Source organism: Globicephala melas, chromosome 2, assembly GCF_963455315.2.
Source record: "Globicephala melas chromosome 2, mGloMel1.2, whole genome shotgun sequence".
NCBI lineage: Eukaryota > Metazoa > Chordata > Mammalia > Artiodactyla > Delphinidae > Globicephala > Globicephala melas.
The window spans coordinates 100,610,745-100,628,832 of record NC_083315.2 but is presented as its reverse complement, the minus strand read 5'-3'; the positions used below and the strand labels follow the sequence as shown (position 1 = coordinate 100,628,832).

Below are 18,088 nucleotides of genomic sequence, written 5' to 3'. Positions count from 1 at the left end.
TGTTGTCTGTGACTGCTTTTCTACTAGTGTCAGAGATGAATAGTTCTGTGACAGAGACTATATGACCCACAAAGCCTGAAATATTTATTATTTGACTCTTTACAGAAAAAATTTGCTGACCCCAGATCTAGATTATTAATAATTGTTCCTTACTATAAAAGTACTTTAGTAAATATTTTAATATCTGTGCATATCCATGATTATTAAATAAATTTAATTAATTCATTAAAGAAATTAAGTGAATTTCTAAGGTAGAATCCTGGCTCCAAAGGGTATGCAGAATTCTAAGACTGTGGTTTTTTTTTTTTTGGCTGCGTTGGGTCTTTGTTGCTGCACGCAGGCTTTCTCTAGTTGTGGCAAGCGGGGGCTGCTGTTCGTTGCGGTGCACGGGCTTCTCATTGCTGTGGCTTCTCGTTGCAGAGCACTGGCTCTAGGCACGCGGGCTTCAGTAGTTGCGGTGTGTGGACTCAGTAGTTGCAGTGCGCAGGGCTAGGCATGCAGGCTTCAGTAGTAGTTGTGGTGCGTGGGCTCAGTAGTTGCAGTGCGTGGGCTCTAGGGCTCACGGGCTTCAGTAGTTGTGGCACATGGGCTTAGTTGCTCCGCGGCATGTGGGATCTTCCCAGACCAGGGATCGAACCCTTGTCCCCTGCATTGGCAGGTGGATTCTTAACCACTGCGCCACCAGGGAAGTCCCTCTAAGACTTTTGATACATATTGCCAAACTATTTTTTGGAAGGTTGTACCAGTTAATATCAACCGTGGATGTCAGTAATTGTTTTTCTATGGTTTTCTTTGCAACTCTGTGTAGAAACCTTTGAAAAATTATTTGCTGATTTTACATGAAAAGTATAGCATCAATATTGTTTGGCTTTGGTTTCTTGATTATTGGTGAGGTTGAAAATTTTATCATATGTTTATTGACTATAATTCTTTTATAAATTGCTTTTTTTTGGTCACTTGCCCATGTTCCTGTTAGGATGTTTTAAAAATTGATTTATGAAAACTGTTTAATTCACTTCTTTATTTTGACTCAAAAGAACCTCCTTTGTACTCCAAGTGGAAAAGTATTTTTTGGATAAAGATCTTTTAACAACACATTTTGCAACTTAAAGTACATTTGAACTGATAAATTGAGCTGATGTTTTCCGTTATTAGGAGAATGTTTAAACCTACATTTTGTTAATTCCTCCTGATATTAAAGGAGAAGTAAGTCTAATTTATATTAGGCAGATTAATTTATAACTTTACAAACACTTGATCTAAGAGTTTCTCAGACTTTCTATTGGCTCTGGCTTGGCTGCTGTGTGTATTTAGTTATAATTTATGATAAACACTGTGGGAAGGGAAGATTCTGTAGAGCTGGTGGGACCGTTTTGTTGGGCAGTGCCAGGATCCTGTTCTTTTTGAATCAGAATTGTCCCATTCTTGTAATGACAGTTACTGGCACTCTACCTGTCCCAGATTTTCCTTCTGAAGATTGAAAACTTTGGGAAAATTACATCCCCTATGTTAGTTCAGCTTTGTTTAATGTGAGATGGAGGTAAGGGGTATATCTGCTGCGGGAGGTAGAAAGGAGGGGGTGAGAAAGCCACAGGTGGTGTATCCCTGTGCTGGAGTTTCTTCCATCTTAGGATCTGTAATGAGCCTCTGTATATTTGTCTTTTCCAGGACTATTCCTTTTCCAGTGTTCGTGTGGAGACGCCCCTCCTGCTGGTGGTGAATGGGAAGCCTCAGGGCTCCAGCAGCCAGGCCGCTGCCACAGTGGCATCGAGGCCACAGTGTGAATGACCTTCCTTGGATGGCATGCTAAAGAGGGAGTAGAGGCAAGCAGAAAAGCTCAAGGGCACTCGGCAACTGCACCAGCCAGATCCAGTGACGCAACTGGAATTGGGGGGACGTTTTAGATGACAACTTTCCTTTCCTCTGCCCTGTAAGACACTTTGTGTCTTCTTTCTTTCCTGTTGTGTTCCAGCTCTCTCTGGGGCCACACATGTCCCTGGTATATCTCCTGCCTCTTCCATTGCTCTTCTATGTTTTAGGCAAAGAGCATGGAGTTGGTAGAAGTGTTGGGACCTTGTCATGGGACAGAATTCCCAAGGTTCCTGTTCTTGCCTCCTTCCTAAGCCTCATGTGTATATATCATTTCAGTATTTATTGCTAAGGGAGGGGGTTTAATTTTTTTAGTGACTTAGTTTTTGAGCAGTTTTTATTTTTAAAATTTAGGTGCTTCCCCTTCTTTGGGGCTGGAACAGAATTAAATTTGTTTGGAAAAAAAATACTGTGCAGTTTGGCCTGCTTCATTCTCTCTAGGCTTGAATTCTTGGTTTTAGGATCACTTCAATCCATTAGAGTAATACCCCCTTCCCCGCTTTTTTCTTTAAGCAAAATAGTTTACTTCTCTCTCAGTTAAAAGAAATCGGGCAATAGGCAGCCCAGGGCAGGAATGGCAGTTCCACAAAGTTGTTGGGAACCAGCTTCCTTCCACTTCCCCATTCTGTCATCCTTAGGAGTGGCCCTTATCATAGTCCAACATGACAGCAGTACTATTCTAATAGTGTTACTAGGGTGAAAGACCAGAGAGAGCTAGATATTCAGTTCCTTTAGGTTCTAGTGATACATTTTATAACAGTTTCTTTTAATATCCTTGTGGAAAAATAGGGAAATATGAGGGAGGATTATTAACCAACTGAATGGTTATAACCAGAGAGTGCACTAATGGATACAGATTAATTTGGAAGACTTCTAGTGATGTTTGTGTTTTAAGAAGTCCTTCCCTATCCTGAAGTCATCAAGACATATCCCCTCTGTTGATTTATGAATTTTTATCATTTTGTCCTTTTCTTTCATTATGACCTTTCCTTGTATTACAATGTAGGTATATAATTTTTTTTCTTAATGAGTAATTAATTGCCCCAGCACCTTTTATTAAAGATCTATCCTTTGCCCACTGATCTTTAAAGCCCAATCTGTCTTAAACCAACTTTTTATATATAGTATATAGGTCTGTTTCTGAGCTTTCTCTTCTGATCTATTCTGATCTATTTGTCTATTTCTATTCCAATACCATATTGTCTTCTCATTTTATAAAAAGTCAGTATCCAATCAGAATAACAATGGGCCATGTGTTCTTAACCAGTGGCCCATTTACATTTTAGAATCCGTAAATTTTCGTGAAAAACTCCTCTGGGTTTTGCTTGGGGTTGCATTGAATTTATAGATCAATTTAGGAAGAACAGACATGTTTATAACATTGAATCTTCTTATTCATGATTTTCTTCATTTACTTAAGTCTTCAATATATTTCAATATAATTGTATACTTTTTCTGGAAGAGTCCTATATATCTTTTATTAGATTTATTCCTAGATACTTCTTAGTTTTCTATGCTATTGTAAATAGTATAATTTTAAAAATTACATTTGCTAACTGTGCTTGGGAATAGATATAAATTGACTTTATATATTTTATAGCTGTCACCTGTTTAGAACTCTCTCATTCTAATAATTTGTTGATTCCTTTTGGTTTTCTGTGTATAAATAACAACTTTTTTGTGTCTTCCTTTCCAGTCCTTTTACCTTTTATTTTCTTTGTTTTCTGCAGTAGTTAGGATCTCTAGTATGCTGAATACAAGTGATGATTGCAGGCATCCTTGTCTTGTTCTTATACTTAAAGGAAATATTTTCAGAATTCAGTATTAAATAAGATGTTTGTTATATAGTTTTTACATATGCCTGATCTTAGATTTCAAGCCTATTTGGGTTTTTATGATGAAAAGGTATTACATTTTATCTAATGCTTTTTCTGCATTTATTGAGATGGCAGATGACCTTTTTTTTCTTTTAATCTGTTAGTGTGGTGGATTAGAGTACTCAGCTTTTTTTTTTTTTTTTTTTAACGGTACGCGGGCCTCTCACTGTTTTGGCCTCTCCCGTTGCAGAGCACAGGCTCCGGACGCGCAGGCTTAGCGGCCATGGCTCACGGGCCTAGCCACTCCACGGCATGTGGGATCTTCCCGGACCGGGGCACGAACCCGTGTCCCCTGCATCGGCAGGCGGACTCTCAACCACTGCACCACCAGGGAAGCCCGAGTACTCAGCTTTTGATTAATAAATCAAACTTGCATTCTTGGTACAAAACTTACTTGGTCAGGATATGTATTTTTTTTTATATCGCTGGATTTACTTGTGTAATATTTAAGATTTTATATCTGTGGGTCACAAGTGATATTAGTTTATGAGTCTACACTATTTCTTAATCTATTCTAGTCTGGTTTTGGTATTAAAGTTATGCTAGCCTCATACAGTGAGTAAAGAGCGTATCTCCTGTATGTTTATTTGAAAAGATGATATAAAATCAGTTTGTCTTTTTCTTGGTAGAACTTGCCCATAAAGTCATCAATCAGCACCTGGCATTTTCTTTATGGAAAGATTAACTTCTGATTTAAATTCTTTAAGGTTTATTGGATTGAATTATTCAAGTTTCTCTTGATTAAGTTTTGATATTTTGTATTTTTTAGTAATTTATCCATTTCATTTAAGTTTTCAAATTTACTCTCCTAAATATTTGTAGTATGTTCCTTATTTGTTTATTCTCTATGATATCAGTCATTTTGTCCCCTTTTTCTCTAACGTATTATTGGTATTATTCATTTGTACCTTATCACTTCTCCTTCAGCCTTTTGTCTCTTACAAGTCTTCAAAGAAATTGACTTTGTTTACCCTCATCTTTTGTAGTTTTTTTCTTTTTCATTAGTTTTTATTTTTATCTTCATAATATCCTTTTTTTCTCCTGTTATAAGAGTGCCTATTCATGAGCTGGGATATAATTTTTGTATCTGACAGGCAACATGACATTTCATTGTTTTAAATTTTCATTCCTTTAGTTGTGATGTTGAACATCTTTTAATAAAATACTAGCTAGCTACTTATAAATTTGATGTGTAACAGAGAGCATCCAAGACTGAGGAAAATGTATTAAAAAAAATTTAGGGAGCTATGTTTAGGAAATGATATAGCACTTTGTACCACCTATATTATATGACACATTTTATTGTATTATGATTACTTGATTCTATGGTTTGAACTCTTAAAGGACAGCCACTAACTCATACTTATCTTTGAGTTCTAGACATTATTATATACATCTCTGAGTGTTGGACATTGCCTGATTTGACAACAAATGGCTGGCCGGCTGGACAGATGGTGGGTTAGGAAAACAAGATATATTAGATTAATGTAGAGAGTGTTGACACCTTGTATGCAGAATAATAATGATTTTGAAACTTTATTCTGTTGGCTTGAAGAGCCTTTAGAACAGGGCTCCTGCTTTGGTAATTGCTTCTCTTGTAGGTTCACTTGGTCTTTAGCCTTCAGAGAGATAGTGGAAATTGTGCTATTCTTTATCACAATACTTGGGTGGGGGGTGGGCCATGGAGGTCAGAATTAGGAAACGGGGATGGAATATATCAGTCATGGTTCAATCAGGGGAGCAGAACCTTTATGAGTTATGGGATAAGGGATTTATTATATAAATTAGACCTCATGCAAAGTCTTATATGATAATATATTTATTATATAAAAAAGACCTTATGTAGTTCCAGCTTAGCAGGTTGGCACAGTACAAACCAACATGTAGAACTGGTAGGAGGATACTCCAAGAGTAGAGCAGAAGTTGAAGGTTATAACTTGGTTCTACATGGGAGGAAAAGAGGCCTAATTACAGTGATTAGGGGAAGAACTGAAGGGATAAAGACCTAGGGTGTTGAGTATGAGAGGGTAACCGTGAACATAGTGAACCCAGGTAATTGCCAAAGCACAAACGGTTTTTGATCAGTGGATATGATGTGCGTAGCCCTGGTGGAGAAGTCAGAATCTTATTGAATCCTACTTCCTATATGGACACTTCTTCCTCATCCTCTCTTTAAATGGTGGTGGCCTTAGGAGTTCTACCCATGGCCTACTGCTTTTCTTCCTCAAAACATTTTCATTGAGCCATTTCATTCATAGCCATGTGTTCACTTACCAAATTACTAATTTTCCTAAATTTATATTTCCAGATCTTTTTGCCTAGCACTAGTGATAAGTTTACACCTGCTTACTAGGCTATATGTGCCATAGACGTTTTAAATCCAACGTATCTAAAATAGAACTCATTATCTCTAGCAGCCACCTCTGTTGTCTCTGTATTAGCAGCTGACATCACCATGTATTCAGTTATCTAGGCCAGAAACTTGGGAAGTCATCTCTGATTCTTTCTTCATGTCTAATATCCCCCAGTGTGTCACATGGCTGTTATGTTGATCATGTCTCCTAAATATCTCTTCATTTATTTTCTGTCCATTCATATTGTCTTAGTTCAGTAATTCTGTATTTCTTGCCTGACTGTGGCAATGGTGGTCTTTGTTTTCCCTATAGTTGAAATCTTACTTTCTCTAACTTTTTTCACTTTTGAGTAATAATGATCATAATAGTAGTATTGTCCAAATTTATAAGTTTGTAAGTAGTAGAGCCATGATTTGAAATTTTTACTGTTATTGTGCTTCAAAGGCTATGGGTGAGTTTCTTTTTTTTTTTTCTTTTTTGCGGTACACGGGCCTCTCACTGTTGTAGCATCTCCCGTTGCGGGGCACAGGCTCTGGACGCACAGGCCCAGCGGCCATGGCTCACGGGCCCAGCCGCTCCGAGGCACGTGGGATCCTCCCGGACCGCGTCCCCTGCATCGGCAGGCGAACTCTCAATCACTGCGCCACCAGGGAAGCCCATATGAGTGAGTTTCTTACCTCTCTGAGATTCAGGGTCTCCATCTATAAAATGGAGGTAATATTACTACCTACCTTGTAGGATTGTTATGAGGATTAAATGAACTCATACATGTCCTACAGGTGGTACATGACAAGTAGAGATAAGCAGGACTCAATTATGCTGGAATTCCAGCTGTATTAGAGCTGGAATTTGAACCCAGTCCTCCTGACTCTAGAGCTTGTACTCTGCCTGTTATGCTAATGTGCTCTTCTGCTGTTTCAGAAGTGGGAAGTGCTGCCAACAGTTTCACCTTTCTCAAAACAAATCTGATCATATAATTTCCTTGTTTAAAAACCCTCAGCAATTCTTTAATTCCAGTAAGACACTCCTTCACATGGGCCACAGCCATCACGTTTTGGTCTGCTTATCTATATTACCTCATTTCTGCCCTCTTCTTATAATCCTAATGCATGGCAACCCCAGCATATTTTTAATATCTGGAAATTTCCATGCTCTTTCATACCTCAGCACTTTTGCACGTGTGATTCCTTCTGCTTGAAATGTGTTGTCTTCACTCCTGCAGAGCTCCTGATTGCCCTTTGAGATTCAGCTTAAACATTACCTCTTTTGTAAAACCGTCCTGAGCATATTCGATTTTGATGTGCCTGTCTCTATACTCTCAGAGCACTTACTGTGTTTTAATTATTTGCCAGTTTCCTATAGGCTGTGAACTTTTCGAAGGTACTCATCTTAGTGGTCTTAAATCCTAGCTCAGTACCTGGCACAAGTGCTCAATAATTCACATGGAACCATTGAATACATTTTAAAAGAGTATGCATTCTGTTCCCATGGTAGTCTCCTACTTTAGTCCGTGGTAATGACTGCCTCTTGGTGTCAGGATTCTGTTAGCATTTTCCTTCTCTACTTACTGATCTACCTACATCTGTGATTTGTAGAGTCAGGGTATCAGTGCTGAGTGTGACCTGAGAGGCAGTGTCTTCCAGTACTCCATTAGCTTAATTTATATATTTTATCTTTAGATGTGCATAGCCACATTTCCCATTGTGTCATATAGCCTCTCACCTTTTTTTTGTGGGAACCTGTCTCTGTATCAGGCCAAGAAATCTCCCTTGATCTCCAGGAAAAGAAGTTCTTCCCTTTTTGTCAGTGACTTGCCAGGCTGTAGAGTATTAGGGAACCACGTTCCCAATACTGGCAGATTTTGTGGCCTTCATTCTTTCTAATATTGATCCTTCATGCTGAAGTGCTAGCTTATTTTTCTGTTTTCTCAAAATATTTGAACAAAAATGCTATTTTTTTTCTAAGTGAAATGTATCATTTAGGATCACTCTTCCTATAAGCCAAAATCACATTTTCAATTTCCCTGTCACTTGGTTGGTTTTCAGCACACCCTCAGCTCCTGGCAGATTTGCATTGACCAGGCAATCATGGGGAAATTCTCACAGAAAGTTGTGTGTGTATACGTACATGTGGATGGTGGTGATGGAATGGGGAATAAGTGGCAAGATACAGGAGAAAGAAAACTGTTCTGTCCTGTTTACCCAACATGGGAGGCAGCATTATACGGAGAGAGAATTGGATTGTGGTTTTCTGCTCCCTAATTGTAACTTTCTTTTTCATTTAATTTCAGGAAATTATATATACAATAGTGTAAAATTACAAAAAAGCTAACACAAAAAAGAAAGCCTCATTTCCATTCCTGACCCCTAGTTCCTTTGCTGTAGTAACCGCTCCATTTTCTTACATTTTGTTCAAGAGATATTCTATGTATATATAAGCTTAGTGGCATATCACTTAAAATATACAAATAATACTGCTTTTATGCTCTTAGATCTCTTGAACTTCAGCATTAACTTTTAAAAATTCCTAGATGAAAATACTAATACATACCCGACAGAACCCACAGGGATTTTGTTTGTGACAATCACTGAAGTAGTATTTGTGAACATGCTTGAAAATCATCAGGTATTTTACAAGTACAGGATGGAGGGGAGGGATAGTGATGGAAGTAGTATTGTTCTGAGTGATGTGTGATCTGATTTGACAGAGCAGTTCTGAACTGGCAGCAGGTCTGTTGTGTCAGCAGCATCCTGCCAAACTTTTGGGCATGTTTCCCTGCCTACAGGTCCTGTCCCTCCTATGGCATGGTCTTGGGGTTTTGTGCATGGCTAATCAAGAGATTCCACTTGCGCTTTAATTGTCAGGTGTGTATTCACTTGAGATAAGCAGTGGAAGCTTGCCAGAGTGTGGGACACCTCTGCCCCCCTCCTTCACCCCTCCCCTTTGCTTTTTGGAGCTGGTGCTGGAACTTGGCTGATGCAACAGTTTGAATCACCATCCCTTCGTTCTGTGGGATCCATTCACTTTTAATTGGTAGTTGCTGGAATCATTTCTCCCTCCCTCATCCTAACTTCCTTTTTTAATTGGCTCTCAGGGGCCTCCAACTCCTGCTTTAATCAACCAAAGCAGAGCTGCTGCAGAGAGTCTGAAACTGGTGCCTGGGGACCCTAGGTTTTTCTGTTATGACTCTCCTTCAACTTTTTTTTCTAATATGTTAAAACAACTTATCTTTGGATTCGGCCTGGGGGTATAGGGATCCTTAGAGCATTGGTTTCACTGAGGCAGCTTGAACAGTGCCAACTTCTTCTAGATTTTACCAACTATTGTGTGTGGCCTGGAGCTTTTTGTTCCTGCTAGCAGAGAGGGAGATTTCTGGCTGAGATTCCAAAATGGGCCCGGTGAATGATGGGAGTAAATGAAAAACTTATCATTTGAGGAGTGTGAGCCTTGACATTTTGGTGCACAGACTCCTCTATAGCAAAAAACCTTGTGGAAAACTTGCTGTGTCTGCTTCGGTTTGTCACTGCCCAAAGGGGAAAAAAACACTAGTTGTACAGTTTTTGACAATAATCATTATTGGGTTACATTTTTTTTAAGTATTCTTATTTTATTTATTTGGAAAAATTTTGTTTATTTATTTATTTATTTGGCTGCTTTGGGTCTTGGTTGCCGGGTGCGGGCTTTCTCAAGTTGTGGCAAGCGGGGGCTACTCTTCGTTGTAGCGCGCGGGCTTCTCATTGCGGTGGTTTCTCTTATTGTGGAGCACGGGCTCTAGGCATGTGGGCTTCAATAGTTGTGGCACGCAGGCTCAGTAGTTGTGGTTTGCAGGCTCTAGAGCGCAGGCTCAGTAGTTGTGGCGCACGGGCTTAGTTGCTCTGTGGCATGTGGGATCTTCCCGGAACAGGGCTCGAACCTGTGTCCTCTGCACTGGCAGGCGGGTTCTTAACCACTGTGCCACCAGGGAAACCCTAAAAATATTTTTTAATTAGGCTTTATTTTTTAGGGCAGTTTTAGGTTCACAGCAAGACTGAGTGGAAAGTACGGAGAGTTCCCATATACCTTTTGCCCTCACACACACACACACACACACACACACACACACACACACACACACACTTGCTCCCCCACCATCAACATCCTGCATCAGAAGGGTGCATTTGTTACAGTCAATGAACTCACATTGACACATCATTATCACCCAAATTCCACAGATTACATTAAGGTTCACTCTTGATGTTGTACATTCTATGGGTTTTGACAAATGTATGATGACTTGTACCCACCATTAGAGTATCATACAGAGTAGTTTCACTGCCCTAAAAATCCTGTGTGCTCCACCTATTCATTCTTTCCTTCTCTCCTAGCCCTTGACAACCACTGATCTTTTTACTATTTCCATAGTTTTGCCTTTTCCAGAAAGTCATATACTTGGAATCATAAGAGTATGTAGCCTTTTCAGGTTGGCTTTTTGGGTTATATTTTTAAATGACATTTAAAAATTATTTTTAGTACGGTTTTAAAGCTATGATAGAGAATAAATATATCTCTGGCAAACACAAGCACATTTGTGTGACCTCTTTTTTAACAAATGGATAATGCTAAAGGAAATTGTCCTTGTACAAGCTCACCTTTGGAGAAGCAATGCAATAGTAGACTTGGCTTTGAGTGCCTTATTACCAACACTCTTTGACCACGCCACAATTATGGTACAGGTTGGAAAACACTTGTTTGAGGGTTGAATTGTGACTTTTATACTGAATGATAGGTAGCTGTTATCCTACAGATAAACTTGCTTACAAGGCTATGTCTTGAGACAAGACCAAGAAAGACACAGAAATCTGTCTATACTTTCAACAGTGTTCTTTGAGAACTGCATTCTAGATAAAGCAACCATATGTATATATTTGTTATCACTATGTAATATATAAGTGATTTGTAAATTATTATATATATCTCCCAAGAGATTGTGAACTCTTCTGTGTCTTTCTAGAATGTGTCCCTAACTCTACCATGATGTCTACTTATAGTACACACTCAATAAATATTGAATGAGTAAACATTCTGATGTTGCTTACAATTCTCTGAACACATTTTGTTGTTGTTGTTTATATTTAGAAGATCAGGTTCTTACATGTTTGTTCATGTATTTTATGTGTTTATATGGATAAAGAAGGTAAACAAAATGACTATAGTCCTGCTTCTCTTTGGTCAGGGCAGGATGGCTGTAGAAGATGTTAACCAGAATTCCATCAGATGAATGTAGAAGTAGATCCAGAATGCTGGGACTTGAGGGTATGGCCCCACTAGATGTGAGAGTATGTGGTTTACCGGTGTGGGCAGGGAAAACTACGCATCCCAGGGGATTATGAATCTTAGTCAGGGTGTAAGCCTACCAGTCTTTTCGCCCTGTCCAGCTTTGCTTCTCTTTGTGCTTCTTCCCTGGCGCAGGCCATTTCCTCTGCTCTGCCGGGTGGTTGAACAGTTGGGAGGGATGGCTATACCTTTTCTTTTATTTACTTGCTTATTGCTGTAGCCCAATTCATAATTTGGCAAGCAAAGAGGAGGTCTCTTTTACTTCTTCACTGGTTTCTGCTAGACTCAGTTCCTGATTAAGTTCATAAATGTTGACTGAACACCTACTCTAGTACTGGATATAGCAATATGAGAGTTTTAAGATGAATAGGGTGATACAGCTAATGAATGGTAAATCTGGGCTTAATCTGGGTCTACTGACACTAAGTTTACTGCTTTTGACACTAGACCAGGCTGTTTTGTGGGGTTCTTTTGTCAAAGTAAGAAAGTGAAAGGAATTATGTGTTCTTATTTAAACCCAGGAAGAGATAATGCAGGAAGGACTAAAATTGTAATAGTTAAGGTTAGTGTGTAAAGTGCCTATTCTTCTTAGGTGTTTAGATTTAATTTTTAAACGTAGTTTTTCATATACTTAATGTTTATACTTGCCTGTTTTAAAGAAAAATGTATAATTGAGGATAAAACTGTGTTAATCCATTAATCCAAGTAAAGCACTTCTGTTAGATGTCTAGTTGCTCAGATACAAGGACATAACCAGTGTGATAGTTTATTTTAACATTAGTTATCCTCCAAGTCTCTAGGAAGAAATAAGCTGCCAAAGTCAAACCTTAAAATGAGGGCATATGTTATTATAAGAAATATGAGAAAAATATTATTAAACCGAGGAAGACATTGAGTTAGTGGTTATGGTAAGTACTGTTATCAAGGATAGAGAAGATTGCCTGGGAACAGTGTGTTTAAAGAGCTGAAGAGAGAAAAGAATCAGCATAATATTGACAGGTTGTATTGATGTAGAACCAACCTTCTAGAGTTCATAAAATTTCAAAGCTATAAATATATTCATCTTCTTGAACAATTCTGGGAGGAGGAACTAAATTAGAGTAAGTAAATTTCCACAAGGTATTATGGAGAATTATTGGCTGAACAGATTTGCTGTCCCTTAAGGCAATGCTTAGAAAATGATACATAAGAAAATGATGTTTGTCTGACAGTAGAATAAACATGAAGGAATTTGGAGGCATCTCTATAGATTTTGGTGAAAAATTCATTATTTTCTTTATGTTCTAAGAAAAAATATGTAATATGATTAAAATTATAACAACTTAAAATATAGCAAATATTGAATTTCCATAACATTTCTAAATAATATATTTTCCAAGTTTTAAATGAAAACTTTGAGTTTGTTTCTGTGTATGTAACTTTAAAATATGGAACTTTACAATATTAGTTTTTATTTATTTTTTTTGAAAGGAAGATGGGGAAGGTCATTTGATTTCATATTTATTTTTTCTCATTTAATGAACTAATATACTCTCACTTGTATTCAGTGTTGTATGGTCTTTTTTAACATTTATTTGAATTTCATTTTATTTATTTTTCTATAGAGCAGTTTCTTATTAGTCATCCATTTTATACACATCAGTGTATACAGGTCAATCCCAATCTCCCAATTCATCACCCCCCGCCCGCGGCTTTCCCCCCTTGTTGTCCATACGTTTGTTCTCTACATCTGTGTCTCAATTCTGCCCTGCAAACCGGTTCATCTGTACAATTTTCCTAGGTTCCACATATATGCGTTAATATACAATATTTGTTTTTCTCTTTCTGACTTACTTCACTCTGTATGACAGTCTCTAGATCCATCCACGTCTCAACAAGTGACCCAATTTCGTTCCTTTTTATGGCTGAGTAATATTCCATTGTATATATGTACCACATCTTCTTTGTCCATTCATCTGTCAAAGGGCATTTAGGTTGCTTCCATGACCTGGCTATTGTAAATAGTGCAGCAATGAACATTGGGGTACATGTGTCTTTTTGAATTATGGTTTTCCCTGGGTATAGGCCCAATAGTGGGATTTTGGGATCGTATGGTAATTCTATGTTTAGTTTTTTAAGGAATCTCCATACTGTTCTCCATAGTGGCCGTATCAATTTACATTCCCACCAACAGTGCAAGAGGGGTCCCTTTTCTCCACACCCTCTCCAGTATTTGTTGTTTGTAGATTTTCTGATGATGCCCATTCTAACTGGTGTGAGGTGATACCTCATTGTAGTTTTGATTTGCATTTCTCTAATAATTAGTGATGTTGAGCAGCTTTTCATGTGCTTCTCGGCCATCTGTATGTCCTCTTTGGAGAAATGTCTATTTAGGCCTTCTGCCCATTTTTTGATTGGGTTGTTTGTTTTTTTAATATTGAGCTGTTTATATATTTTGGAGATTAATCCTTAGTCCATTGATTCTTTTGCAAATATTTTCTCCCATTCTGAGGGTTGTCTTTTCGTCTTGTTTGTAGGTTCCTTTGCTTTGCAAAAGCTTTTAAGTTTCATTAGGTCCCATTTGTTAATTTTTGTTTTTATTTCCATTACTCTAGGAGGTGGATCAAAAAAGATCTTGCTCTGATTTATGTAAAAGAGTGTTCTTCCTATGTTTTCCTCTAAGAGTTTTATAGTGTCTGGTCTTACATTTAGGTCTCTAATCCATTTTGAGTTTATTTTTGTGTATGGTGTTAGGGGCTGTTCTACTTTCTTCTTTTTTTTTTTTTTTTTGCGGTACGCGGGCCTCTCACTGCTGTGACCTCTCCCACCGCGGAGCACAGGCTCCGGACGCGCAGGCCCAGTGGCCATGGCTCACGGGCCCAGCTGCTCCAGGGCACGTGGGATCTGCCCGGACCGGGCCACGAACCCGTGTCCCCTGCATCGGCAGGCGGACTCTCAACCACTGCGCCACCAGGGAAGCCCCTCTACTTTCATTATTTTACATGTAGCTATCCAGGTTGCCCAGCACCACTTATTGAAGAGACTGCCTTTTCTCCATTATATATCCTTGCCTCCCGTGTCATAGATTAGTGGACCATAGTTGCATGGGTTTATATCTAGGCTTTCTATCCTGTTCCATTGATCTATATTTCTATATGTGCCAGTACCATATTGTCTTGATTACTGTAGCTTTGTAGTGTAATCTGAAGTCAGGGAGTCTGATTCCTTCAGCTCCATTTTTTTCCCCACAAGACTACTTTTGCTCTTTGGGGTCTTTTATGTCTCCATACAAATTTAAAGATTTTTTTGTTCTACTTCTGTAAAAAATGCCATTGGTAATTTGATAGGGACTGCATTGAATCTGTAGATTGCTTTGGGTAGTAGAGTCATTTTCACAATGTTGATTCTTCCAATCCAAGAATATGGTATATCTCTCCATCTATTTGTATCATCTTTAATTTCTTTCGTCAGTGTCTTATAATTTTCTGCATATAGGTCTTTTGTCTCCTTAGGTAGGTTTATTCCTAGATATTTTATTCTTTTTGTGGCAGTGGTAAATGGGAGTGTTTTCTTGATTTCACTTTCAGATTTTTTCATCATTAGTATATAGAAATGCCAGAGATTTCTGTGCATTAATTTTGTATCCTGCTACTTTACCAAATTCATTGATTAGCTCTAGTAGTTTTCTGATAGCATCTTTAGGATTCTCTATGTATAGTATAATGTCATTTGCAATCAGTGACAGCTTTACTTCTTCTTTTCCGATTTGGATTCCTTTTATTTCCTTTTCTTCTCTGATTGCTGTGGCTAAAACTTCCAGAACTATGTTGAATAAGAGTGGTGAGAGTGAGCCACCTTGTCTTGTTCCTGATCTTAGTGGAAGTGCTTTCAGTTTTTCACCATTGAGGACGATGTTGGCTGTGGGTTTGTCATATATGGCCTTTATTATGTTGAGGAAAGTTCCCTCTATGCCTACTTTCTGGAGGGTTTTTTATCATAAATGGGTGTTGAATTTTGTCAAAGGCTTTCTCTGCATCTATTGAGATGACCATATGGGTTTTCTCCTTCAATTTGTTAATATGGTGTATCATGTTGATTGATTTGCATATATTGAAGAATCCTTGCATTCCTGGAATAAACCCCACTTGATCATGGTGTATGATCCTTTTAATGTGCAGTTGGATTCTGTTTTCTAGTATTTTGTTGAGTATTTTTGCATCTATGTTCGTCAGTGATATTGGCCTGTAGTTTTCTTTCTTTGTGACATCCTTGTCTGGTTTCGGTATTAGGGTGATGGTGGTCTCGTAGAATGAGTTTGGGAGTGTTCCTCCCTCTGCTATATTTTGGAAGAGTTTGAGGAGGATAGGTGTTAGCTATTCTCTAAGTGTTTGATATAATTCACCTGCGAAGCCATCTGGTCCTGGGCTTTTGTTTGTTGGAAGATTTTTAATCACAGTTTCAATTTCAGTGCTTGTGATTGGTCTGTTCATATGTTCTATTTCTTCCTGATTCAGTCTTGGCAGGTTGTGCATTTCTAAGAATTTGTCCATTTCTTCCAGGTTGTCCATTTTATTGGCATAGAGTTGCTTGTAGTAATCTCTCATGATCTTTTGTATTTCTGCAGTGTCAGTTGGTACTTTTCCTTTTTCATTTCTAATTCTATTGATTTGAGTCTTCTCCCTCGTTTTCTTGATGAGTCTGGCTAATGGTTTATCAATTTTGTTTATCTTCTCAAAGAACCAGCTTTTAGTTTTATTGATCTTTGCTATCGTTTCCATCATTTTTTTTCATTTATTTCTGATCTGATCTTTATGATTTCTTTCCTTCTGCTAACTTTGGGGTTTTTTGTTCTTTTTCTCTAATTGCTTTAGGTGCAAGTTTAGGTTGTTTATTCGAGATGTTTCCTGTTTCTTAAGGTAGCATTGTATTGCTATAAACTTCCCTCTTAGAACTGCTTTTGCTGCATCCCATAGGTTTTGGGTTGTCGTGTCTCCATTGTCATTTGTTTCTAGGTATTTTTTGATTTCCTCTTTGATTTCTTCAGTGATCACTTTGTTATTAAGTAGTGTATTGTTTAGCCCTCATGTGTTTGTATTTTTTACAGATCTTTTCCTGTAATTGGTATCTAGTCTCATAGCATTGTGGTTGGAAAAGATACTTGATACAATTTCAATTTTCTTAAATTTACCAAGGCTTGATTTGTGAACCAAGATATGATCTATCCTGGAGAATGTTCCATGAGCACTTGAGAAAAATGTGTTTTCTGTTGTTTTTGGATGGAATGTCCTATAAATATCAATTAAGTCCATCTTGTTTAATGTATCATTTAAAGCTTGTGTTTCCTTATTTATTTTCATTTTGGATGATCTGTCCATTGGTGAAAGTGGGGTGTTAAAGTCCCCTACTATGAATGTGTTACTGTCAATTTCCCCTTTTATGGCTGTTAGTATTTGCCTTATGTATTGAGGTGCTTCTATGTTGGGTGCATAAATATTTACAATTGTTATATCTTCTTCTTGGATCGATCGCTTGATCATTATGTAGTGTCCTTCTTTGTCTCTTCCAACAGTCTTTATTTTAAAGTCTATTTTATCTGATATGAGATTTGCTACTCCAGCTTTCTTCTGGTTTCCATTTGCATGGAATATCTTTTTCCATCCCGTCACTTTCAGTCTGTATGTGTCTCTAGGTCTGAAGTGGGTCTCTTGTAGACAGCATATATATGGGTCTTGTTTTTGTAACCATTCAGCCAGTCTGTGTCTTTTGCTGGGAGCATTTAATCCATTTACATTTAAGGTAATTATCGATATGTATGTTCCTATTCCCATTTCCTTAATTGTTTTGGGTTTGTTATTGTAGGTCTTTTCCTTCTCTTGTGTTTCTTGCCTAGAGACGATCCTTTAGCATTTGTTGTAAAGCTGGTTTGGTGGTGCTGAACTCTCTCAGCTTTTGCTTGTCTGTAAAGGTTTTAATTTCTCCATCAAATCTGAATGAGATCCTTGCTGGGTAGAGTAATCTTGGTTGTAGGTTTTTCTCCTTCAACACTTTAAATATGTCCTGCCAGTCCCTTCTGGCTTGCAGAGTTTCTGCTGAAAGATCAGCTGTTAACCTTATGGGGATTCCCTTATGTGTTATTTGTTGTTTTTCCCTTGCTGCTTTTAATATGTTTTCTTTGTATTTAATTTTTGACAGTTTGATTAATATGTGTCTTGGCGTGTTTCTCCTTGGATTTATCCTGTATGGGACTCACTGTGCTTCCTGGACTTGATTAACTATTTCCTTTCCCATATTAGGGAAGTTTTCAACTATAATCTCTTCAAATATTTTCTCAGTCCCCTTCTTTTTCTCTTCTTCTGGAACCCCTATAATTCGAATGTTGGTGCATTTAATGTTGTCCCAGAGGTCTCTGAGACTGTCCTCAGTTCTTTTCATTCTTTTTTCTTTATTCTGCTCTGCAGTAGTTATTTCCACTATTTTATCTTCCAGGTCACTTATCCGTTCTTCTGCCTCAGTTATTCTGCTGTTGATCCCATCTAGAGTATTTTTAATTTCATTTATTGTGTTGTTCATCGTTGTTTGTTTCATCTTTAGTTCTTCTAGGTCCTTGTTAAATGTTTCTTGCATTTTGTCTATTCTATTTCCAAGATTTTGGATCATCTTTACTATCATTATTCTGAATTCTTTTTCAGGTAAACT

General features: G+C 37.9%; 1 protein-coding gene across 3 annotated transcripts in view; it reads left to right on the top strand.

Annotated features, from left to right (window-relative positions):
* TTC5 (tetratricopeptide repeat domain 5) overlaps positions 1–18,088 on the top strand; it is a 39,916-nt gene that overhangs the window by 15,443 nt on the left and 6,385 nt on the right. The window contains exons 10-11 of one of the 3 annotated variants that reach the window (XR_009563057.1): positions 1,669–1,930; positions 3,937–5,200. Coding sequence is in view for 2 of the 3 variants with exons in the window: in XM_060294527.2 (XP_060150510.1) it covers positions 1,669–1,788 (120 nt within the window). In the remaining variant the exon portion in view is untranslated. Of the gene's footprint in view, positions 1–1,668; positions 3,257–3,936; positions 5,201–18,088 lie in introns of those variants that run through there. The other 2 variants (XM_060294527.2, XM_030844134.3) reach the window with 2 other exon arrangements.